This window comes from Chlorocebus sabaeus, chromosome 6 (assembly GCF_047675955.1).
Source record: "Chlorocebus sabaeus isolate Y175 chromosome 6, mChlSab1.0.hap1, whole genome shotgun sequence".
NCBI classification, from domain to species: Eukaryota; Metazoa; Chordata; class Mammalia; order Primates; family Cercopithecidae; genus Chlorocebus; species Chlorocebus sabaeus.
Genome location: NC_132909.1, coordinates 3,067,820 through 3,093,227, shown reverse-complemented (window position 1 = coordinate 3,093,227; position 25,408 = coordinate 3,067,820). Strand labels below are relative to the sequence as shown.

General features: G+C 53.9%; 1 protein-coding gene across 2 annotated transcripts in view; it reads left to right on the top strand.

Annotated features, from left to right (window-relative positions):
* Positions 1-3,445: 3,445 nt before the first annotated feature.
* BRSK1 (BR serine/threonine kinase 1) overlaps positions 3,446-25,408 on the top strand; it is a 29,077-nt gene continuing 7,114 nt past the window's right edge. Inside the window, exons 1-13 of one of the 2 annotated variants that reach the window (XM_038006360.2) lie at positions 3,446-4,030; positions 6,960-7,054; positions 7,161-7,246; positions 10,237-10,377; positions 14,662-14,778; positions 14,859-14,892; positions 14,974-15,042; positions 22,463-22,609; positions 23,079-23,110; positions 23,645-23,815; positions 24,257-24,354; positions 24,619-24,778; positions 25,006-25,066. In XM_038006360.2, the coding sequence (XP_037862288.1) occupies positions 3,895-4,030; positions 6,960-7,054; positions 7,161-7,246; positions 10,237-10,377; positions 14,662-14,778; positions 14,859-14,892; positions 14,974-15,042; positions 22,463-22,609; positions 23,079-23,110; positions 23,645-23,815; positions 24,257-24,354; positions 24,619-24,778; positions 25,006-25,066 (1,347 nt within the window). In that variant the 5' untranslated portion in view covers positions 3,446-3,894. Of the gene's footprint in view, positions 4,031-6,959; positions 7,055-7,160; positions 7,251-10,236; positions 10,378-14,661; positions 14,779-14,858; positions 14,893-14,973; positions 15,043-22,462; positions 22,610-23,078; positions 23,111-23,644; positions 23,816-24,256; positions 24,355-24,618; positions 24,779-25,005; positions 25,067-25,408 lie in introns of those variants that run through there. The other variant, XM_007998135.3, reaches the window with a different exon arrangement.

Below are 25,408 nucleotides of genomic sequence, written 5' to 3'. Positions count from 1 at the left end.
ACCACCCCATCTACTGGAGCCCTGGGGTCACAACTGTAATGGCTGGCCTGTGAGCCTTGGGCCCCTGGCAACCCCTCTCTCGGTCTCAGTTTCTCCATCTGTCAAATGGAGCTGCGGCATGGACCCGTCTCATCACCCAGCCTCTCGCTCATGGACTCTTCCCCATGCCCTGCCAGGTGGAGAGGAGAGGATTCTTGAGACCTGGAGCTGGAAAGCAAAGTGCCCCAGAGCCCAGCAAGATTCAGAGTGCCAGAGGAGCCAGCTTGGTGGGGAGGCCCGAGGCCTCCGTGCTCCAGAAGTGGAGTTTAGGCCTGGGCACGTGCTGATGTGGGCCCAGTCTGCAGAGGTGTTGGCCCTGTACTGGGCTTAAAGAAACTCTCATGTTGGTGCTGGATAGGAGGCGTTTTCTCCCAGGAAAAGGTTGTGCTCAACGCAAAACGGGCACACAGTCACAAACGTATCGAGCACCTGCTGGGCGTGGTTGTGCAGGGGGATATTTTGGGCAGAAACAGGAAGACCCAACAGATAGGCTGTGTGTGTGTGTGTGTGTGTGTGTGTGTGTGTGTGTGTGGTGTTTCCAGCGCTGTGTTGTGAGATGTGTCTGGGCCTGTGGATGTGCTATTATATTAGTTTCCTATTGCTGCTGTTAACAAATTACTAAAAATGTGGTGGCTTAAAACAGCACACATTTATTATCTTGCAGTTATGGAGGGCAGAAATCCAAAATGGGTTTCACAGAACTGAAATCAAACTGTCAGCAGGATTGCATCACTTCTGGAGGCTCTCGGGGAGAATGTTTTTCTTGCCTTTTCCAGCTTCTAGAGGCCACACTCGTTCTTTGACAGGTGGCCCCATCACCCCAAGCTCTGCTTCCATCTTCCCATCTCCATCACTGACTGCTCCTCCTGCCTCCTTCTCACAAATACTCTTGTGATTCCATCGAGCTCACCCAAATAACTGGGATAATCTCCCTATCTCAGTCACATGGGCAAAGTCCCTTTAGCCATGCAAGGTAACCTATGCACAGATCCTGGGAATTAGGATGCGGACATCTATGTACACATCTATCAGTTTATAATACATGGCCGAGGGCAGTGGCTCAGGTCTATAATCTCAATACTTTGGGAGGCCAAGGTGGGAGGATCACTTGAACCCAAGAGTTCGAGACCAGCCTGGGCAACATAGTGTGACCGCATCCCTACAAAAAAATACAAGAATTAGCCATGTGTGATGGCATCTGCCTATAGTCACAGCTATGCAGGAGGCTGAGGCAGGAGGATCACTTGAGCCCAGGAGGACGAGGCTGCAGGGACCTATGATTGCCCCACTGCACCCCAGCCTGGACAACAGGGGGAAGACCCTGTCTCAAAAAAACAAAACAAAACAAAATAAAAAGAGGGTGATCATATAATTTTTCATCTACAGCAAGACACTTGAGAGCAAAAAGGGACCCATTAATGCCTCCAGAACCACGAGGCAGATCCCTCCTGTTAATAGTTACAGAGCCAGGCCAGGTGTGGTAGCTCACACCTGTAATCCCAGCACTTTGGGAGGCTGAGGTGGGCAGATCACTAGGTCAGGAGTTCGAGACCAGCCTGACCAACATGATGAAATCCCATCTCTACTAAAAATACAAAAATTAGCCTGGCACGGTGGCAGGTGCCTGTAATCTCAGCTACTCGGGAGGCTGAGGCAGGAGAACTGCTTGAACCTGGGATGTGGAGGTCGTAGTGAGCTGAGATTATGCCATTGCACTCCAGCCTGGGTGACAGAGCGAGATTCCGTCTCAAAAAAAAAAAAAAAGAGTTACAGAACCAGCCTGGCCAACAGGATGAAACCCCATCTCTACTAAAAATACAAAAAAAAAAAAAAAAGCTGGGTGCCTAAAATTGCACCCTGCTCAACAGGCCCCTCTTAAACCCCTTCCCTGCTGTGGTCACCTCCTCAGCACGGACATGATTATCTAACACACCATACATTTTGCTTATTGACCTTGTTGATCATCTGTTTCATCCACCAGCATGGAAGCTCCACAGGACAGGCCTTTTTGCTGATTTAGGTCACTGCCATGTTCTTACCAACAGGAACAGTGCCTGGCTGAGATTTGGCACTCATTAAAGATTTGTGGACTTAAGGTGTTGAATAGGGGACTTGGAAATATCACAGGAGCCAAAAGGCTCCTGTGTGCACTTTATTTTATTTTATTTTTGTTAGAGACAGGGCTTCACTCTGTTGCTCAGGCGGGAGTGCAATGGTGCAAACATAGCTCACTGCAGCCTCGAACTCACTGGCTCAAGCCTCAGCCTCCCACGTAGCTGGGACTACAGGCACATGCCACCACACCCGGCTAATTAAAAAAAAAAAAATTGTAGGGATAGGGTCTCGCTGTGTTGCCCAGGCTGATCTTCCCACCTCAGTCTCCCGAAGTATTGAGATTACAGGCATGAGCCATCTTGCCCAGTCCTGGGTGTGCTTTATAGAGGATTTGAGAATTAAATAGGTGTCTAACACTTTCGGTTACATGACATAGAGGGATCTATGGTTTATGTGGAAAGCTAATGGGGGCAGGTGGGTCACTCAAGGTAGAGCACAGGCTTGTGGACATGCTACAGTGGGGATGTATGGGCTATACTGGGGCCCACATGAAGGTATAAAGGACCCTATCATGAGCACAGATAATATATGGGGGTCTAAAAACATACACAGGGACCTCAGGGGGTTCTGGAAGCTTCTCTGTAGAAGTAAAGAGAATCCTAAATCACTCCGGGCTGTGGGTAGATATGCAGCCTTGACACTGGTGGGGACACTGACTTACCCTCACCGTGGATGGGTGGGCTTAGGGGGCTGGGGAAACAGACATGAGTTTGGGGTCAGCAACTCCAAGAATTATTTCCCTTCTCTGCCTCTGTCTCTCTCGATATGTCCGCAGTTCTCCCCAGCATATGTCCCTCCACCTGTGTGTACCCCCTGGCCCCTCCCTGCAGGTCCACCTGCGCCCCCCTCTCCCCCACCTCTCTGGCTGGCCTTCCTCCCTCTGTCTCTCCGAATCTCTGAGTCTCTCCATCCCTCTGTCGGCTTCCAGCAGTTCTGTCTCCTTCTCCCTGTCTGTTTTCCCGGCTTGCCATACCTTCCTTCTCTTCTGTCCCTGCCCATCTCTGCCCTCCCTCCCTCTCTGCCTCAGCCAGTCTCTGGTGGTCTCCATCCCTCTTGCGTCTCTGCCTGTCTCTCGTCTCTGTGTCAGCCAGGATCTTTCTTTGTGTATCTCCATCTCTGCCCCATCTGTTGGGTCCTCTCTCTCTCTCTCCATCCTTCCCTCCATCCTCTCTCCTGCATCCTCCCACCTCCTCTCCATCCCTCCAGCTGAAGGCCCGCCCCCTGCCCCCCCCCCCCGCGCTCCCCCTCCCCCCTCCGAAAGGGTTAACTTTGGGGAAGGGCCCGGAGTCCCCGGATGGTGATGTCAGCGTGCCGGAGAGAAAGGACGAGGTGGCGGGGGGAGGCGGAGAGGAGGAGGAGGCGGAGGAGAGAGGGCGCGTGGGGGGGCGGGGGGGACCTCGGCCTGCAGCATCCGCCGGCCCGCACCTCAGACCCCCCCGGCGGGGGGAGGCGCAGGAAGCGGGGGGCCGGCCAGAAACGGGCTGGGGAGGGGGGGGCCCCGCAGCCCCCCCGGGCCATGCTGACTCCCGGGGCCTGACCCCCCCGGGCCAGCCCCCCCTCCCCCAGCTCCGCGGCCCGCCGAGTGGGGGGGGCCAGCCCAGCCCCCTGGGGACCCCCGGAGAGGTGGGGGGCAGCCGGGGGGGCCGGGACGGAGCGGTCGCCGGCCCCCACCGGAGAGACGGGGCGACCGGCCGCAGGGGGGGCGGCCGGGGGACCGGTCGGGCCGGGACCAAGGGCACCATGTCGTCCGGGGCCAAGGAGGGAGGCGGGGGCTCTCCCGCCTACCACCTCCCCCACCCCCACCCACACCCACCGCAGCACGCCCAATATGTGGGCCCCTATCGGCTGGAGAAGACGCTGGGCAAAGGACAGACAGGTGAGTCCAGCAGAAGGGGACACCTGGGGCAGGGGCAGGGTGGAGGTGGCGGCAGAGGCGGGACTCAGGGTATTCAAATACCCTGCAGGGGCTGGCTCCCCAGACCCCTGGGCCCCTCATAGAGAAGGGACTTGGGATTCAGACTCCTGGGTCCCAGGATGGAGGGGGTGGGGGGCGCAGACTCTGAGGTCCTGGAGGAGAGGGGCTGGGGGCCTGGACTCCTGGGTCTGAGGGAGGAGGGGCTGGGGGCCTGGACTCCTGGGTCTGAGGGAGGAGGGGCTGGGGGCCTGGACTCCTGGGTCTGAGGGAGGAGGGCCTGGGGGTCTGGACTCCTGAGTCTGAGGGAGGAGGGGCTGGGGTCTGGACTCCTGAGTCTGAGGGAGGAGGGACTGGGGTCCTGGACTTTTGGGTCTGAGGGAGGAGGGACTGGGGGCCTGGACTTCTGAGTATGAAGGAAGAGGGTCTGAGGTCTGGACTCCTGGGTCTGAGGGAGGAGGGGCTGGGGGCCTGGACTCCTGAGTATGAAGGAAGAGGGTCTGAGGTCTGGACTCCTGGGTCTGAGGGAGGAGGGCGGTCGAAACCTTGAGTGTTGGGACAGGGAGTTTGGGGCCCTAATGCTCCAGCCCCCATAGGGGCAGCGGCTGGAGGGACTCCAGGGCCGTGGAGGGGATGGAGGCGGCCTGCGGAGTGGAGCCAGGCCGGGAGCTGAGGTTCTTGCTGCAGTACAGCTGCAGACTGGGGTGGAGTGCATCCGTCCTGGGAAGCCTCTTCCCTCTGGACCGTCCTCTGGCCTCCCGCTCTCCAGGCAGCGAGTTGGAGTGACAGGGGCTGTAGGGCCTGGGACATTCTCCCCTTCTCTGGCATGCTGGCTCAGAGTGGCAAACAGGATGGAGGGTGGGAAGGTGGGCTGCAGCAGGCGCGTCTCCCGGAGCGGCTGTGGAAAGGGCGTTCATCCTCTGCTGTTGCTAAACGCTGGCCACCGGCCGCGGCCTCCTTCCTGCCGGATGGATGGTGGGTGGAGGTGACATGGGAGCTGAACGCCCAGGGTCTCTATGAAGCTCAGGGCCAGAGCCAACAGGAGTGGGGACTGGGCTGTGACTGAGAGCTGAGACCCTAGGGAAAAGGAGAAGGTCAAAGCCCCAGGTCCTGAGTGGTGAGAGTGTGAAGGTGCTGCTGACCTGAATTCCTGAGTTACAGGAGAAGAAGGGGTCAGACCTGGACTGGGTCTGAGGGAGGAGGGACTGGGCCTAGAGTGCTGGGTCTGAGGGAGGAGGGACTGGGCCTAGAGTGCTGGGTCTGAGGGAGGAGGGGCTGGGGGTCTGGACTCCTGGGTCTGAGGGAGGATGGAATGGGGTCTGGACTCCTGGGTCTGAGGGAGGAGGGGCTGGGGGTCTGGACTCCTGGGTCTGAGGGAGGAGGGCTGGGGGTCTGGACTCCTGGGTCTGAGGGAGGAGGGACTGGGCCTAGAGTGCAGGGTCTGAGGGAGGAGGGGCTGGGGGTCTGGATTGCTGGGTCTGAGGGAGGAGGGGTTGGGGTCTGGACTCCTGGGTCTGAGGGAGGAGGGAATGGGGGTCTGGACTCCTGGGTCTGAGGGAGGAGGGGCTGGGGGTCCGGACTCCTGGGTCTGAGGGAGGAGGGGCTGGGGGCCTGGACTCCTGGGTCTGAGGGAGGAGGGGCTGGGGGCCTGGACTCCTGGGTCTGAGGGAGGAGGGGCTGGGGGTCTGGACTCCTGGGTCTGAGGGAGGAGGGCTGGGGGTCTGGACTCCTGGGTCTGAGGGAGGAGGGGCTGGGGTCTGGACTCCTGGGTCTGAGGGAGGAGGGGCTGGGGGTCTGGACTCCTGGGTCTGAGGGAGGAGGGCTGGGGGTCTGGACTCCTGGGTCTGAGGGAGGAGGGGCTGGGGGTCTGAATTGCTGGGTCTGAGGGAGGAGGGGCTGGGGGGCCTGGACTCCTGGGTCTGAGGGAGGAGGGCTGGGGCTCTGGACTCCTGGGTCTGAGGGAGGAGGGGGTGGGGTCTGGACTCCTGGGTCTGAGGGAGGAGGGGCTGGGGGTCTGAATTGCTGGGTCTGAGGGAGGAGGGGCTGGGGACCTGGACTCCTGGGTCTGAGGGAGGAGGGCTGGGGGTCTGGACTCTTGGGTCTGAGGGAGGAGAGCTGGGGGTCTGAATTGCTGGGTCTGAGGGAGGAGGGGCTGGGACCTGGACTCCTGGGTCTGAGGGAGGAGAGGATGGGGCCTGGACTTCTGGGGCTGAGGCAGGAGGGGCTGGGGGTCTGGACGCCTGGGCCTATGACTTTAGAGGCTAGTCAGGGCTGGGTCTTTGGCTTTGGGGGCTCAGGTCCCGGAGTCGAGGGTTCTGAGGAGAGGCGTGGGCAGGAGACAGGACACACCCTTGGTGTCTGTGTGCTGTCTGTTAGGGCTGCCATGAAGAGAAGACACAGGAAGGCCGTTGGGGCTGGGGGTTCGGGAGGAGGCGGAGGGTGGTCTGGGGAGGGGGCAGATGTGAGATTAGATTCTTTGGGAGTCATAGGGTCTTCAAAAGACTGAAAAACAGAGAATACAAGGAAGTGATGGGGAGAGAAAGTCGCAGGGGGGTTTGGACGAGACAGACTCAGGGAAACACGGTGAGGAAAGAATGCGTGACAGGCGGGCTCCCCAGGACGGAGAGGGTGAGGGCCGGGGGTGGCTGGCAGAGGAGAGGGGCACCTGGCTGGATGGACAGTGAGGAGGAACGGACTGGCAGGAGGGAGGGGAAGGCTGGTTTTGTGGGAGTGCGGGCTGTCAACCCCAGGAGTTCAGGTCCGATGTGTTCAGGCCATTGTTAAACAGCCAGGCCCGGAGGAAGGAGCAAACCGGGTGGCCAAGGGAGGACATAGGTGCTGGGGACAAAGGTGACCCGGTGGAACACCCCACATTTTCACCCTGCTCCCCCAGGGCTGGTTAAACTTGGGGTCCACTGCATCACGGGTCAGAAGGTCGCCATCAAGATCGTGAACCGGGAGAAGCTGTCGGAGTCAGTGCTGATGAAGGTGTGTACGCCTGCTAGCGTGTCTGCGGGGGAGCCTGTGGGGCTGAGGGCAGGCAGGGGGCCTTGCTGACCTCTGTTCCTGTGTCTGCACCCCTCTTGACCCTCAGGTGGAGCGGGAGATCGCCATCCTGAAGCTCATCGAACACCCACATGTCCTCAAACTCCACGACGTCTACGAGAACAAGAAATATTTGTAGGTATTTATAGACACCCAGCCCTACCCCATCCTCCCTCTCTGGGTTACCAGGGTGGGACTTCTCCAGAAACAGGGTCTAGGGGGACCTGGGGGACCTGGAGCTCTCCAGGCTGGACTGCTGAAGGCCCAGTCCCTTGCCTGTTGCACAGGGAAGCTCCCAACTACTGTTCTCACATTGTGTTGGGCCTGAGGCAAAGGGCAACCATCCTCCTACTGTGTCCCCAGCGCCAGCTCCTTGGCCCACGGCACTACATGGAATGCCCTCTGCTAGATAAGCAGGGTGCCCTCCACCAGACCCAGTTTGCAAGTGATCCGCCCACTTCGGCCTCCCAAAGTGCTGGGATGACAGGCGTAAGCCACCATGTCCGGCCAGAAGTGGGGGTTTTTAACTTCTAGGCGCTGATGGGCAGATGCCTCCTGTTTGTAAGGCAAGGGGCCTAGCAAAGCCCAAAGGATCTTCCCAAACCCCCACTCTGGGGCACCGGAGAGCCCCCCTCCTCCCCCGACGTAACCGCGGGTGCCGTGGCAGGACACCCCAACAATGGGCCGCCCTAGGAGTTCTGAGTCAGTATCTCAAAGTCAATTACCCGCCAGGAAGGATGGGGGTGGCGGTCCAGCTGTCCAGACTCCAGAGAATGGGCCTCTTTGTCCAAACTCTGGTGACCCAAAGGACAGCTGGACTGGGAAGCTGGAGAGGGGACAGCCCTCGTGCCCCACCCCGTCCCTGCACCCAGTCCCCAGGATGAACTGACATCAGGTCATCACTGCTGGTGCAGGTTTCACACACAGGGAGCTGTCTGCCTGGCACTCATGGGGCTTGCTCTCAGGCTTCCCCAGGTGTGGCGGTAGGAGGGGGCTATTGTCCGGACCAGCGCACTCTCGCTCCCACTCCACTCTTGGCGGTCGCTCCCGCTCCACTCTTGGTGTAGGGAGGCAGGGCCATGGGAGTTGATGCTTCGGGCGGGAATCTAGCCATCTAAGAGCTCATAGAAATTGAGCTTTTGGGGCCATGCACGGTGGCTCAAGCCTGTGATCCCAACACTTCGGGAAGCCAAGATGGGCAGATTGCTTGAAGAGTTCGACACCAGCCTGAGCAACATCGCAAAACCCTGTCGCTACAAAAAATACAAAAATTAGCCCGGTGTGGTGGTGTGTACCTGTAGCCCCAGCTGAGGTGGGGCTGAGGTGGGGCTGAGGTGGGGCTGAGGTGGGAGGATTGCCTGATCCTGGTAGGTCGAGGCTGAAGTGAGCCGTTTTTGTGCCCCTGCACTCCAGCACAGAGTGAGACCCTGTCAAAAAAAACAAATTTGAGCTTTTGTTTCCCAGAAGCTGATGGGAATTAGTTTTAACCTCCCAGAGCCTGATGGGATTTGGAGTCTAGAATCCAAATGGTTGATGGAGGCTGGGCGCAGTGGCTGACGCCTGTAATCCAGCACTTTCGGAGGCCGAGGCCAGTGGATCACGAGGCCAGGAGTTCAAGACCAACCTGGCCAAGATGGTGAAACCCCGTCTCTGCTAAAAATACAAAAACATTAGCCAGGTGTGGTGGCAGGCATCTGTAATCTCAGCTACTTGGGAGGCTGAGGCAAAGAATTGCTTGAACCTGGGAGGTGGAGGTTGCAATGAGCCGAGATCGTGCCACTGCACTCCAGCCTGGGTGACAGAGCGAGACTCCATCTCAAAAAAAAAAAAAAAGGAACTATAAAAGTCGGGAGTTCGAGACCAGCCTGGCCAACATGGCAAAACCCCGTCTCTACTAAAAATACAAAAAGTAACTGAGTGTGGTGGCATACACCTGTAGTCCTAGCTACTTGGGAGGCTGAAGTGGGAGAATTGCTTGAACCTGGGAGGCAGAGGCTGCAGTGAGCCAGGATCGTGCCGCTGCATTCCAGCATGGGCAACAGAGCAAGACTCTTACCTCAAAAAAAAAAAAAAAAACTCCAAACAACAACAACAACAAAAACCTAATAGTTGATGGAAACTGGGACCCCGTTTCCCAGAGGCTTATGGGAAGTGGGTTTTTGGTTTTTTGGTTGTTTTTTTGAGACAGAGTTTTGCTCTTGTTGCCCAGGCTGGAGTGCAATGGCTCGATCTCGGCTCACCAGAACCTCCACCTCCTGGGTTCAAGTGATTCTCCTGCCTCAGCCTCCTGAGCAGCTGGGATTACATGCATGCGCCACCACACCCGGCTAATTTTGTATTTTTAGTAGAGACAGGGTTTTTCCATGTTGGTCAGGCTGGTCTCGAACTCTTGACTTCAAGTGATCCGCCCACTTCGGCCTCCCAAAGTGCTGGGATTACAGGCGTAAGCCACCACGTCTGGCCAGAAGTGGGGGTTTTTAACTTCTAGGCGCTGATGGGAGTTGTCGTCTGTTGCCTCACAGAAGCTGGCTCGGACTGGTGCACCTTGCAATTGTCAATACCTGAAAATGAATTCAAATTTGAGTTTCCTCATCCCAGAGGGAATTAGAGGCTTGGCTTTCTAGGGGCTAATAGGAGTGGGGGTATCTTCACTTCCCAGGGTCCTATAAGAATTGGGGTCTTTGTCTTTCAGGTGCTAATAGAACTGCCTTATCTCCTGAAACCATTAGGAGTCAAAGTGTTGATTCCTTTCCGAAGCTGACATGGGAGGCTCCCTGCTGCCCAGGACTAATGGGACTTGAGTTTGGTTTCCTAGAGGCTGGTGGAAACTGGAGTCACTTCCTCCCAGGGCGTGATGGGAATTGGAGTCTCATCCTCTCAGAAATTGATGGGAACTGGTGTCTCTTATTCCCAGGAATTGATGGGAACTGGAGTCTCTTCCTCCCAGGAATTGATAGCAACTGGAGTCTCTGCCTCCCAGGGACCCATGGGAATTGGAGTCTCTTTCTCCCAAGGATCATGGGAATTGGAGTTCTCTGCCTCCAGGGGCCAATGGAAGTGGGAGACCAGGCCCTCTGGTCCTCCACATGCCCCTTCCAGCCCTCTGCCCCCTCTATATCCTTTAGGTACCTGGTTCTGGAGCACGTCTCGGGAGGTGAGCTATTCGACTACCTGGTAAAGAAGGGGAGACTGACGCCCAAGGAGGCCAGGAAGTTCTTCCGCCAGATTGTGTCTGCACTGGACTTCTGCCATAGCTACTCCATCTGGTGAGTGAGCAGCTGGAAGGGGAGGCAGGGCTGAGGGCTGCCCAGCAGTCAGGCCCTTGGGGGCATGTGGAGGGCTGAGCAAAAGCCATGTGGTCGGCCCCCAAACCTTTATCCCATTGAGACATAACTCGTATACCAGAAAATTCCTCCTTTTAGAGTGTGCAATTCAGTGGTTTTTGATATATTTGCAGTGGTATACATCTGCCACTATGGAATTTTAGAACATTTTCATCACCCTGTACCCATTAAGTGAACATTCTCTCCCCATCCCCTCCTGCCCCCAGCTCCTGGCAACCTATTTCCTGTCTATGTGGATTTACCTATTCTAGACATTTTATATAAATGGAATCATACAATACGTGGCCCTTTTTGTATTGTGTTATGTTGTTTTGTTTTTGAGATGGAGTTTTGCTCTTGTTGCCCAGCAGGAGTGCAATGGTGTGTTCTTGGCTCACTGCAAACTCTGCCTCCCAGGTTCAATTGATTCTCCTGCCTCAGCCTCCCGAGTAGCTGGAATTACAGGCGCATGCCACTGCACCCAGCTAAATTTGTATTTTTTAGTAGAGTCGGGGTTTCACCATGTTGGCCAGGCTGGTCTCGAACTCCTGACCTCAGGTGATCCACCCGCCTTGGCCTCCCAAAGTACTAGGATTACAGGCATGAGCCACTGCACCCTGCGTCTTTGCCCATCTTTAATTCAGTTATTTTTTAAAATTTGATTTAATATTTTTATTATTGATTTATAACAATTTTTTATTATAGGAACAAGAGATTACTCTAGGAATAACTCCTAAAAATTATTCTGTATGATGACAGCAAGAACGAGGAGGAAAATTTAACAAAGAAAAAAAGTAACTGTTTATTCTAAATGCAAGTCTTTTTTTTCTTTTTTTTTTTTTTTGAGACGGAGTCTCGCTCTGTCGCCCAGGCTGGAGTGCAGTGGCCGGATCTCAGCTCACTGCAAGCTCTGCCTCCCGGGTTCATGCCATTCTCCTGCCTCAGCCTCCCGAGTAGCTGGGACTACAGGCGCCCACCACCTCGCCTGGCTAGATTTTTGTATTTTTTTAGTAGAGACGGGGTTTCACCGTGTTAGCCAGGATGGTCTCGATCTTCTGACCTCGTGATCCGCCCGTCTCGGCCTCCCAAAGTGCTGGGATTACAGGCTTGAGCCACTGCGCCGGCTAAGTCTTTAATCAGTATACATTTTTAAACCATTTTTCTCCAAGTCTGTGCCATGTTTTTACATTTTTATAACAGTCTTGCGAAAAGCAAAAGATTTTTCATTTTGATAAATTTCAGTTTGTTGATTTTTTTATTTTACACCTCATGCTTTTTCTGTCCTATTTAAGAAATCTTTGCCTGGCCGGGCACGGTGGCTCACACCTGTAATCCCAGCACTTTGGGAGGCCGAGGCGGGCAGATCACGAGGTCAGGAGATCAAGACCATCCTGGCTAACACGGTGAAACCCTGTCTCTACTAAAAATACAAAGAATTACCTGGGCATGGTGGTGCACGCCTGTAGTCCCAGCTACTTGGGAGGCTGAGGCAGGAGAATGGTGTGAACCCGGGAGGCGGAGCTTGCAGTGAGCCAAGATCACACCATTGCACTGCAGCCTGGGTGACAGAGCAAGACTCCATCTCAAAAAAAAAAAAAAAAGAAAGAAAGAAATGTCACTAAGGTTTTCTTGTATGTTTTCTAGAAGTTGTATAGTTTTAGCTCTTGCATTTAGGTCTGGGATCCATTTGAAGTTAATTTTTGTATATGGTGTGAAGTAAGGGTTGTGTAAGGGTTATTTATTTATTTTTAGTTTAGTTTAGTTATTGAGACGGGGTCTTGCTATGTTGCTCAGGCTTGTCTCAAACTCCTGGGCTCAAGGCGTGAGCCACTGCACCTGGCCCATATGTCCACTTTCAAACAGTTTTTTTTTTGGCTGGGCATGGTGGCACATGCTTGTAATCCCAGCACTTTGGGAGGCCAAGTCGGGCAGATCACTTGAGCTCATGAGTTCGAGACCAGCCCGGGCAACAAAGTGAGACCCCCATCTCTCCAAAAAATAAAAATAATTAGCTGGGTGTGGTGGCATGTGCCTGTGGTCCCAGCTACTTGGGAAGGTGTGGTAGGAGGATTGCTTGAGTCCAAGAGGTTGAGGCTGCAGGGAGGCAACAGAGTGAGACCCTGTCTCAAAAAAAAAAAAAAAGTTACTATTTTTTTCATTGAATTGACTTTAGCCTCCAAAGAAGATATTAAATGTGCAATATTTTTATAACCGTTAAGGTACAAAATGAACGCCTTCATCTTTGAGCCTCCTTCATTTGCACATCTCTCCTACTAAGATGTGTTTTAGAGATGGGGTGGGGATCAGGGTAGAGGGACTCAGACTTCGGGTAAAGCTTGTTGATAAAAAGGCCACCTATTTCAATTTTCAGGTTTTGTCTTTTTTTTATTTTTTGAGACAGGGTCTCACTCTGTCACCCAGGCTGGAGTGCAGTGGCACGATCGCAGCTCACTGCAACCTCCACCTCCCAGGTTCAAGCGATTCTCCTGTCTCAGCCTCCTGAGTACCTGGGATTACAGGCACGTGCCACCACGCCCGGCTAATTTTTTGTATTTTTAGTAGAGACAGGGTTTCACCATATTGGCCAGGCTGGTCTCGAACTCCTGACCTCAAGTGATCCACCCACCTCGGCCTCCTGAAGTACTGGGATTACAGGCATGAGCCACAGCACTTGACCCTGTTTAAATTTTCGACACTTTCCTGTTGACAAGATTGTCAAAACCCTGATATTGAAACCCTGGCCTCTAGGGGGAGATATTCAACATATTTAATAAGTATGACCCAGTTGGCTGGGCGCGGTGGCTCACGCCTGTAATCCCAGCACTTTGGGAGGCCAAGGCAGGTGGATCACCTGAGGTCAAGAGTTCAAGACCAGCCTGGCCAACATGGTGAAACCCCGTCTCTACTAAAAATACAAAAATTAGCCAGGCATGGTGGCAGACACCTGTAATCCCAGCTACTCGGGGGGCTGAGGCAGGATAATTGCTTGAACTCGGGAGACGGAGGTTGCAGTGAGCCGAGATCGTGCCACTGCACTCCAGCCTGGTGGACAAAGTGAGACTCTGTCTCAAAAAAAAAAAAAAAAAGAGTTTCCGAAGCCGGACATGGTGATGCGTGCCTGTGGTTCCAGCTACTCAAGAGGCTGAGGCCAGAGGATCACTTGAGCTGGGGAGGTCAAGACTGCAGTGAGCTATGATCGTGCTACTGCACTCCAGGCCGGGCAGCAGAAAGGGACCTCATCTCTAAAGCTACTCTTGATCTTAACCAAGCGGCCGAGAAGCGACGCCCATCTCTAAAAAATTAAAAATAAAATAGGCCGTGTGCGGTGGCTCATACCAGCACTCTGGAGGCCAAGACAGGCGGATCACCTGAGGTCAGGAGTTCAAGACCAGCCTGGCCAACATAGTGAAACTCTGTCTCTACTAAAAATACAAACATTAGGCCTGGCACAGTGGCTCATGCCTATAATCCCAGCACTTCTTGAACCCGGGAGGCGGAGGTTGTGGTGAGCCGAGATTGCGCCATTGCACTCCAGCCTAGGCAACAGAGCGAGACTTCGTCTCAAAAAAAATAAAAATACAAAACTTAGCTGGGTATGGTGGCACACGCCTGCAATCCCAGCTACTCAGGAGGCTGAGACAGGAGAATCACTTGGACCGAGGAGACGGAGGTTGCAGTGAGCCGAGATCGTGCCACTGCACTCCAACCTGGGTGATAGAATGAGACTCCATCTCAATAAATAAATAAATAAGGCCAGGCGTTATGACTCACACCTGTAATCCCAGTACTTTGAGAGGCCAAGGTGGGCGGATCATGAGGTCAGGAGTTCGAGACCAGCCTGGCCAACATAATTAAACCCTGTCTCTACTAAAAATAGAAAAATCAGCCGGGCGTGGTGGTGCGGCCTGTAGTCCCAGCTACTCAGGAGGCTGAGGCAGGAGAATCGCTTGGACCAAGGAGACGCAGGTTGCAGTGAGCCGAAATCGTGCCACTGCACTCCAGTCTGGGCAACAGAGCGAGACTCCATCTTGAAAAATAAATATGTAAATAAATACAATTTAAAAAAAAAAAACTTTTTAAGACCAAAATAAATGAAGGATAATAAATGGTCTCTCACCCCCTAAAAAACCAAGAAGTATGCAGAAGCGTTTCACTGTGAGAGCCAGTGAGTGGGGCCTGGGCCTCCTGGGAGGAAGAAGAGGCCTGAGCCCCACCTGGTTGTCTCAGCCACAGAGACCTAAAGCCCGAGAACCTGCTTTTGGATGAGAAAAACAACATCCGCATTGCAGACTTCGGCATGGCGTCCCTGCAGGTGGGGGACAGTCTCCTGGAGACCAGCTGCGGGTGAGTGGGGGCCGGGCTCCCGAGGCCCTGGGCAGGGGCTTAGAAGCCGGCTGGAGGCTCACATCAGCTCTCTCCCTCAGGTCCCCCCATTATGCGTGTCCAGAGGTGATTAAGGTGAGTGAAGGGCGGATGGAGGGGAGAGGGGTGGAGGCAGCAGGGAGGAGCGATGAAGTCACAACCGGCCCTCCCTTCCAGGGGGAAAAGTATGACGGCCGCCGGGCAGACATGTGGAGCTGTGGAGTCATCCTCTTCGCCCTGCTCGTGGTAAGGCGCCCTCACCTCTCCTGCCATTTCTAGATCAATCCCATCTGGTGGGAGCATAGGACAGTACCTTCCATCCTCACCCGGGGGTCATCTCCTGAACTTATTTATGTATTTTATTTATTTATTTATTTTGAGACAGAGTCTTGCCCCGTCGCTCAGGCTGGAGTGCAGTGGCACGATCTCAGCTCACCGCAACCTCTGCCTCCCAGCTTCAAGCAGTTCTCCTGCCTCAGCCTCCTGAGTAGCTGGGATTACAGGCGCCCACCACCACATCCGGATAATTTTTGAATTTTTAGTAGAGACAGGGTTTCACCATGTTGGCCAGGCTGGTCTCAAACTCCTGACCTCAGGTGATCCACCCGCCTCTGCCTCCCAAGGTGCTGGGATTACAGGTGTGAGCCACCATGCCCATCCTATTTATTTATTTTGAGACAGGATCTTGCTCTGTTGCCCAGTCTGGAGTACAGTGATGCAGTCTTGGCTTACTGCAACCTCCACCTCCTGGGTTCAAGCTATTCTCCTGCCTCAGCTTCCCAAGTAGCTGGGACTACAGGCACCTGCCACTACACCTGGCTAATTTTTGTATCTTTAGTAGAGACAGGGTTTCACCACGTTGGCCAGGTTGGTTTCGAACTCCTGGCCTCAAGTTATCCACCCTCCTCAGTCTCCCAGAATGCTGGGATTACAAGCATGAGCCACCCTGCCCGGCAACTGAATTTATTTTATTTTATTTATGTATGTATGTATTTATTTGTTTATTTATTTTGAGACAGGGTCTCTGTCACCCAGCCTGGAGTGCAGTGGCACCATCACAGCTCACTGCAGCCTCAGTCTCCCAGGTTCAAGCAATCCTCCCACCTCAGCCTCCCGAGCAGCTGGGATTATAGGCTCTTGCCAATATGCCCAGCTAATATTTGCATTTTTCATAGAGATGGGTTTCTCTTTGTTTCCCTGGTCAGTCTCAAACTGCTGGGCTCAAGTGATCTGCCCACCTCAGTCTCCCAGAAGTGCTGGGATTACATGCGTGAGGCCACCGAGCCCAGCCCATCTCTCGAATATTTCACTGGTAATGGGAAAGATATTACATTAACCAACAGACCAAGATTCTGGAGCTCCCCCACTCTGTGCAGAGCTAACCTTTCATTCACAGAACTGTGGGATAAAAAGATAAAAGAACTATGGGATAGTCTCCAGGAGGAACCCCAGAAAGGAACGAGGCATCCAGGAGCACCTGGAAGGCTTGATACCGTGACTGTTTAGCAGCGGATTCTAGAGCATTGCGATACTGTGATAACAAGTATAACCAGGCCAGGCGTGGAAGCTCACACCTGTCATCCCAGCACTGCAGGAGGCCGAGCGGGGGCAGATCACCTGGGGCCAGAAGTTTGAGACCAGCTTGGCCAACATGGTAAAACCCCATCTCTACTAAAAGTACAAAAATTGCCAGGCTTGGTGGCGCACGCCTGTAGTCCCAGCTACTCAGGAGGCTGAGGCAGGAGAATTGCTTGAACTTGGGAGGTGGAGTTTGCAGTGAGTCGAGATCATGCCACTCTAGCCTGGGTGACAGAGTGAGACCCCGTCTAAAAATAAATATATATATAGCTAGATCATAGGCTATCAGCCCTGCTCCTACCACAGGGCCTTTGTGCCTGGGACACTCTGCTACCTACTAGCCTTATTGTTCACCTAGTTCATATCTAGACTTCTTCAAGCTCTCTGCTCAGTTGTCACATTTCCAGGAAGCTTCGCCTGCCCCCACTCTTCCTCCCCACTCCTATGAGGTCAGACCCCCCTGTGGTAGGCTCCCTTTTCCTGGCAACGATCAGAGTTGTCACTGTGCATTTTGTTGCCTATTTCTTTGAGTGGCATCTCCCTTCCTTTCTGTATCATCAGCTCCCGGAGGTCAGGGCCGATGTCTGGGCTGTTTCTCTTTGTGTGTTTTATTTCATTTTGTTGGCTGGCCTTTGCAAACCTAAAGTTGACACATGTAAGACCCTAATAAACACCTGTAGCGAGAATAAATGAGCAATTGGCCGGGCGCAGTGACTCACGCCAGTAATCCCAGCACTTTGGGAGGCCAAGGTGGGAGGATTGCTTGAGCCCAGGAGTTCAAGACCAGCCTGGGCCACATAGCAAGCAAGACCCCATCTCAAAAGAAAGTTAAAAAATTAGCCAGGCATGGCCGAGCGCGGTGGCTCACGCCTGTAATACCAGCACTTTGGGAGGCTGAGGTGGGAGAATGGCGTGAACCCAGGAAGCGGAGCTTGCAGTGAGCTGAGATTGCACCACTGCACTCCAGCCTGAGCAACAGAGCAAGACTCCGTCTCAAAAAAAAAAAAAAATTAGCCAGGTGTGGTGGCTCGTGCCCGTAGTCCCAGTTACTTAGGAGGCCGAGGTGGGAAGATTGCTGGAGCCCTGGAGGTCAAGGCTGTAGTGAGCCATGATCATGCCCCCGAACTCCAGCCTGGATGACAGAGTGAGACCTCGTCTCAAAAATAAAAAATAAAAATAAATAAAATAAAAAATAAGTAGAAAAGAAAAAGAATACATAAGTTTTTTGTTTGTTTGTCTTTGAGACAGATTCTTGCTCTGTCACACATGATGGAATGCAGTGGCGCCATCTCAACTCACTGCAACCTCCACCTCCTGGATTCAAGCAATTCTCCTGCCTCAGCCTCCCAAGTAGCGGGGACTACAGGCATGTGCCACCATGCCCGGATAATTTTTGTATTTTTAGTAGACATGGGGTTTCACCATTTTAGCCAGGTTGGTCTCGAACTCGACCTCAGGCGATCTGCCTGCCTCAGCCTCCCAGAGTGCTGGGATTACAGGTGTGAGCCACTGCACCCGGCCATAAGCAGCTTTTTTTTATGCCAGGCACTGTTCCGAGCATGTTATTTCACATAATTATCTCAGCAGTCCCAGAGAGGGGAAGTGACTGGCCCACGGGCACGCAGGTAAGCGGCAGGCCTGGGGTTGGTCAGTCCTTGGTCTCTTCACCACCAGGCTACATAACGGATACTGAGGGCAATGAGGCCAGCTCCAAGCTGCCTTCCCGGGGCTCACTGCTGCATGGGGGGAGCAGCCGAGGTGCTCTGGGGACCAGCTCAGAACGTTCAGAACTCAGCCCTTCTTCACCTGGTGGCTAAAAGCCCTGTTCCTGAGCCCATCCAGCCGAGTTCCAATCCCTGCTCCCTCTCCCTGAGTAAGCCAGTCACCTTCCCTCAGTGTCCTCATCTACACCATGGGAATACACATCATATCTATCATTGTAAGGGTTTCGTTTTCATTTTTATTTTATTTATTTATTTTTTCATTGTGAGATGGAGTTTCGCTCTTGTCACCTAGGCTGGTGTGCAATAGTGTGATCTCAGCTCACTGCAACCTCCGCCTCCCAGGTTCAAGCGATTCTCCTGCCTCAGCCTCCCTAGTAGCTGGGACTACAGGCACCTGCCACCATGCCCGGCTAATTTTTTTTTGTATTTTTAGTAGAGATGGGGGGGTTTCTCCATGTTGACCAGGCTGGTCTCGAACTCCTGACCTCAGGTGATCCGTTCGCCTCGGCTTCCCAAAGTGCTGGGATTACAGGCGTGAGCCACTGCGCCCGGCCCATTGTGAGGGTTTAAAATTAAATGCTGCACGTGAAGCCCCCGGCACAATGCTGGATGATTATTAGTAGTAGTTTATTCTTTTTTTCTTTTTCTTCTTCTTCTTTTTTTTTTTTTTTTTTTTTGTTTTTTGAGATGAAGTCTTAGTGTTGCTCTGTAGCCCAGGCTGGAGTGCAATGGCTCGATCTTGTTTGCAGCAACCTCCGCCTCTTGGGTTCAAGTGATTTCCAGCTAGTTTTTGTATTTTTAGTAGAGATGGGGTTTCGCCATGTTGGCCAGGCTGGTCTTGAACTCCTGACCTCAAGTGATCTGCTCACCTCAGCCTCCCAAAGTGCTGGGATTACAGGCATAAGCCACCGTGCCTGGTCTAGTAATTTATTCTTGTTCCAGTAGTTCCTCATCATTTGCAGATTCCATATTTGCAAATTTGCCTACCTGTCAAAATGTATCTGTAACCCAAAATCAGTCCTGGAGGTACTTTTACAGTCATTGGCAGACATGCCCAGAGCAGGGGAGACCTGAGCCGCCACCCAAGGTGCAGGTTCCTGGCTGAGGTCAAAGTGACCCTGTTTCAGCTCTCATCCTGTAAACAATCCCCCTGTCGCCGCCTATTTTGTGTCACGTTTCTCGCATTTTTGTGGTGTTGGTGGCAATTTCGCTGTTTAAAGTGGCCGTGAAGCCAAGTGCTTCTGAAGTACCCTCTGGTGTTCCTAAGCACGGGAGGCTGTGATGTCCCTTCTGGAGAAAGCCCCCGTGATGGGCGTGCTCTGTTCAGGAATGATTTGTAGTGCTGCTGGCCGTGAGTTCGGCATCAATGACACAGTATATGTGAAAGGTGTCTTGAGGCCAGGCACGGTGGCTCATGCCTGTCATCCCAGCACTTTGGGAGGCTGAGGCGGGCGGATCATGAGGTCAGGAGTTCCAGACCAGCCTGGCCAATATGGCGAAACCACGTCTCTACTAAAAATACAAAAATTAGCCAAAATTAGCCAGGCATGGTGGTGGGCGCCTGTAGTCCCAGCTACTCGGGAGGCTGAGGCGGAGAATCTCTTGAACCGGGGAGGCGGAGGTTGCAGTGAGCCGAGATCGTACCACTGCACTCTGGGCTACAGCGCTAGACTCCGTCTCAAAAAAAAGAGAAAAGTGTCTTTAAACAGAAACACATACAAACAAGGTTATGTAATGACTGGTTAACAAAAATGTGACGAGAGGATCAAAGGAACCTAACTAACTATAGTTCCTCCAATAGCCGTGACTCGTTCAGTAGTTGAGAGTTTGCAGTGACTTCATAGAACAGAACTCTCGAGAATAACAAGAATCAGTTGCATTGTTGTTATAATTTTTTTTTTTTTTTTTTTTTTTTTGCGATGGAGCCATTCTCTGTCACCCAGGCTGGAGTGCAGTGGCGCAATCTCGGCTCACTGCAGCTTCCGCCTCCCGGGTTCAAGCGATTCTCCTGCCTCAGCCTCCCGAGCAGCTGGGATTACAGGTGCCCGCCACTTCGCCCAGCTAATTTTTGTATTTTTAGTAGAGATGGGGTTTCACCATGTTGGCCAGGCTGGTGTCAAACTCCTGATATCAAGTGATCCTCCCCCCTTGGCCTCCCAAAGTGCTAGGATTACAGGTGTGAGCCACTGTGCCCAGCCTGTTATTACAACATTTAATCCATTACCGTACCCCTCCTGGCAGGATCATTATGTCCATTTCACAGAGGAAACTGAGGCTCCGTGCTTGAGCATCAGGCAACCAGAAGTCAAACCCAGGCTTCTGTACCCCAACATCAGCATTCAGAGGTGCCTTCTCTGTATCTCCCCATTCTCCGTCCATAGGACTCAGATACCAGGGGCAGCTGGGAGCTTGCAACACCTGGAAAAGCCCTCAAAGGCTTACATCGTCACCTGCCATGAGTCTTTGTCCAATGGCAGCTCCTCCATGGCAGGTCACCATGGCTTCCCTCCAACCCTTGCCCTGGCAATTAGAAGCATTCCCTCCCGTCCCATATGATATGTTCATTTGTTTGTTACCTGTCCCCTCTGGAATGCAACTTCTCTGCTCATTCCACTGCCTTTGCTGATGACTTGAGCATCCAGTGTGTGTCAGGCAGTGTCCCAGGCCAACTCCAGGAGGGCAGGGATGTGATTTAGCTCCCTGCTTCATTGCTGGTGGCTACATCAGAACGCAGGATGTAGTGGGGTCTCTGGTCAATGCATCACAGTGGCCAGCATATAACAGTCCTGACTGTGGGCCCGGCACTGTCATGTGCTAGGTCAGTTCATTCTGCTGCAGCCTGTGAGGTGGCTGCTGTGACAACCCATTGCCATTTTCAGAGCAGTGGCTTGCCTGAGGTCATGCAGGTATAAGCCCCAGAGCAAGGATTCAAAGCAAGGCAGGGCGCCGGGCACAGTGGCTCACACCTGTAACCCCAACACTTTGGGAGGTTGAGGCGGGTGGATCACCTGAGGTCAGGAGTTCAAGACCAGCCTGGCCAACGTGGCGAAACTCCATCTCTGCCAAAAATACAAAAATTAGGCTGGTGTAGTGGCTCACGCCTGTAATCCCAGCACTTTGGGAGGCCGAGGCAGGTGAATCACTTGAGGTTGGGCGTTCGAGACCAGCCTGGCCAACATGGTGAAACCCCGACTCTATTAAAAATACAAGAGGCCGGGCGCGGTGGCTCAAGCCTGTAATCCCAGCACTTTGGGAGGCCGAGATGGGCGGATCATGAGGTCAGGAGATCGAGACCATCCTGGCTAACACAGTGAAACCCCGTCTCTACTAAAAAATACAAAAAACTAGCCGGGTGAGGTGGCGGGCGCCTGTAGTCCCAGCTACTCGGGAGGCTGAGGCAGGAGAATGACGCAAACCCGGGAGGCGGAGCTTGCAGTGAGCCGAGATCCGGCCACTGCACTCCAGCCTGGGCGACAGCGAGAGACTCCGTCTCAAAAAATAAATAAATAAATAAATAAAAATAAAAATAAAAATAAAATAAAAATACAAGAATTATCCGGGCATGGTGGCATGTGCCTGTAATCCCAGCTACTCAGGAGGTTGAGGCAGGAGGATCGCTTGAACCTGGGAGAGGCAGAGGTTGCAGTCACCCAAGATCGCCTCATTGCACACCAGCCTGGGCGACAAGAGCGAAAGTCTATCTCAAAAAAGAAAGAAAGAAAAGAAAGGTGTCAGCAGGGCCCTGCTTCCTCTGGAGTCTCTAGGGAAGGATCCTTCCGTGCCTCTTCTAGCTTCTGGTGTCCTTGGCATTCCTTCAGTTGCAGCTGTTTCACTCCCATCACTGCCTGCATCATCACATGACTGTTCTCTCTGTGTCTGCGTCCTCCTCTCCTCTCATAAGGACACCAGTCATTGATTTAGGGCTCAGCCTCATTCAGGTCTCTGCTCCCGTTGCACCTCCTGGGAGAAGCCTCACTCAGTTGCTCGTCATTGTATAGCTATTTGTTTGGAGCTGTGCAAGGGCAGAAGCCGGTTGTGTTCCCTGCTGGATCCCTAACCCATGCTCACCTTTTGTTGAATGAGTGAATGACTGACAACCCCTTCGAAACTGCTGAGGGGGGAAACCTGTCTAAAAGGAACAACCTCCACGCTGCAATTCTAGCCTCGTAAGCAGGGCTCCAAGCTGCTCCTTGCCAAGTGCCTGCTCTGCCACGGACGAGCTAGGGGCCTTGGGCAAATTGCTGAGCCTCTCTGTGCCTCAGTTTCCCTGCCCGTAAGGTGGAGATCACCGTAGTTCCCCACCTCCAGTGCTTGTGGTGAGTGTGAAATGTGCTAATGCGGGGTCCTGGTTATCTCTTGCTCAGGGGGCTCTGCCCTTTGATGACGACAACCTCCGCCAGCTGCTGGAGAAGGTGAAACGGGGCGTCTTCCACATGCCCCACTTCATTCCTCCAGACTGCCAGAGCCTCCTGAGGGGAATGATCGAAGTGGAGCCGGAAAAAAGGCTCAGTGTGAGTTGTGGGGGCACTGGCGGAGGGGGGAACAGTGGCCGATGAAGAGAGAACCCCTAGAAAACCCAGCTTGGGTTTCTGGAACCTGCCCATCAGCTCCCAGGGTGACTGGGATCGCCAGCTGAGCCGCAACCCAAGGTCCAGCAAAGCTGCCGCTCCAAACTGGGGAGGGGCTACGCAAGACTGGAGCGGGGCGTCCCAGGCAGCGGGAGGGCGCAGGACTAAGACACAGGATGCCACTGCGCATGCGGCAAAGTAATGCGGCCGGTCCGGGTACACGGAGACTGCGCGTGCGCAGAGCGATGCACTCAGTCGCCACTAGAGGGCGACGTCATATGTCATCCTGCCCCCAGTGGGGTGGGCGGGGAAATGATCAGGGACCCCAAAATCGCCCCAATCAACTTTCTTTGCACGCCTACATGTGCGTACGACCTCACTTCTGCTTCTCTACGACTCACCACCCTCACAGCTGGAGCAAATTCAGAAACATCCTTGGTACCTGTGAGTATGGGGTAACTGGGCTCTTGGGTCTCTGGCGGAAGTAGGGGTAGGGGCCAAAGCAGTAGAGGCGGCTGGGAGGGGTGGGATGCCAGGGCTCCTGAGTGGCAATGCCAGGGCTCCTGAGTGGCAAGGGGCTAGGGACTCGGACTGATGGGCCCTGGGGGAAGAAGACACAGCTGGAGAAGGAGTCTAGAGGTCAGAGGGAGGAGGGGCTAAGCGCGGGTCCAGGACTCCCAGGTTTGAAGGAAAAAGGGACTGGGGGCCTGGACTCCTGGATCCGAGGGAGGAGGGGCTGGGGGCCTGGACTACTGGGTCTGAAGGAGGGGCCGGGGGTCTGGACCCCTCGGTCTGAGGGAGAAGGGGCTGGGGGTCTGGACTCCTGGATCTGAGGGGGGTGGGTCTCGATTCCTGGGTATGAGAGAGAAGGGGCCGGGGCCTGGACTCAGATTTCGGGGCCCGGAACCCTTGAGTCTAGAACGAAGAATGCTGAATTTCAGAAGCCTGGTTCCCAATGGTGTTTCTCCACTTCCCCAGAGGCGGGAAACACGAGCCAGACCCGTGCCTGGAGCCAGCCCCAGGCCGCCGGGTAGCCATGCGGAGCCTGCCATCCAACGGAGAGCTAGATCCCGACGTCCTAGAGAGCATGGCGTCCCTGGGCTGCTTCAGGGACCGCGAGAGGCTGCATCGCGAGCTGCGCAGTGAGGAGTAAGACCCCGAGACCCCTGCACCCGTGTACCCACGTGGGGCGAGCTGCAGCAGCGCCCTGCACACATGCAGAGGGCTGGCCAAGGCACCCTGGCCTCTCGTGGGGCGTGGTTTGAAGCTCCCACCTGGGAGTGATGGAACCTGCTGGAAAACGACCCAGAAACACGCTGAGAAAGTATTAATAGATGCTGCCACGTAGTACTTACATAGACATAGTACTTACAAATAGTACGTGCCTGGATGTTAGGTGTTACAATGTTGTTATAATTGAGTGAAACACGGCTGAGATGTACCCTAAACCAGAGAAACTGGCCATACTGACACCTAGAAAAAGGAAACCATGGGCAGAAATACGGGGCGCAGAGGAGACCTCCTCTGAGCATTGATTTCCGACCTCAGCCCTCTTCTACCTCTTTCCACCTTTCCCACTCCCTGCCTTAGGGAGAACCAAGAAAAGATGATATATTATCTGCTTTTGGATCGGAAGGAGCGGTATCCCAGCTGTGAGGACCAGGACCTGCCTCCCCGGAATGATGTTGGTGAGAAGGCAGGGCTGGGGGACCAGACACCTGGGTCTCGAGAGGGGAAGAAGCTGAGTACCGGGACCCCAGATTCCCAAGGAAAGAAGGGGCTGCAGGCTCTGAGCTTCCAGGTTTAGGCTGCTTGACTTACTCTTTGACATTTATCAAAACCCCTGTCCACTCTAGGCCTGTTTCACCATCTGTGCAGTTTCCAAGGCAGTTGTAAGGGTGCACAGCTGGGTGAAACCATCTCTTGATTGGGTTGAAACCGTTGTCCCTCAGACCCACCCCGGAAGCGCGTCGATTCCCCCATGCTGAGCCGTCACGGGAAGCGGCGGCCAGAGCGGAAGTCCATGGAAGTCCTGAGCATCACCGATGCCGGGGGTGGTGGCTCCCCTGTACCCACCCGACGGGCCTTGGAGATGGCCCAGCACAGCCAGAGGTGGGAGCCCCTGTCCCTCCAGGAGGATCCACAATCCCTGGGTCTCGGAGTTCAAGAGTCTAACCCCAGCTCTACCTCAAATGTGCTGTGTCCTTGGGACGATTCACCTCCCCTCTCTGGGCCTCATTTCCTCACCTGGAAGGATTGTAGAAGTGAGGGAACATCTGTGGTTTTTGAAACCCTCCCATCTGATTTTCTTTTTTTTTTTTACTCTATCCTGGAAACAGATCCCGTAGCGTCAGTGGAGCCTCCACGGGTCTGTCCTCCAGCCCTCTAAGCAGCCCAAGGGTAAGGCCAGGTCCCCAGTGGGATTTAAGAAGGAGAAAGGGGTGGAGACATGGAGCAAAGATTGAGTAGCAGAAACTACAATTCCTGTGCAGTCTTGAGACTTGCTTCCTTGTCCCTGGAGGACCAAAGACCCAAGGCCTCCAAAGTATTTTGGTCCATTGGCCATTTCTGCCTCCTTAGGATTGCATGCCTGAAGGGATTTTACAGAAGTTAGTTGAGTGCCTCCTGTGTACTAGTTTCTGCACGGGCTGGGTTTTCAGCCCACAGCATGATAGAAAGTCTTTGTCATCCTTGCACTGGTGCCTGGGAAGGAGGATAGTTGGACTACAAGTTCCAGCATGC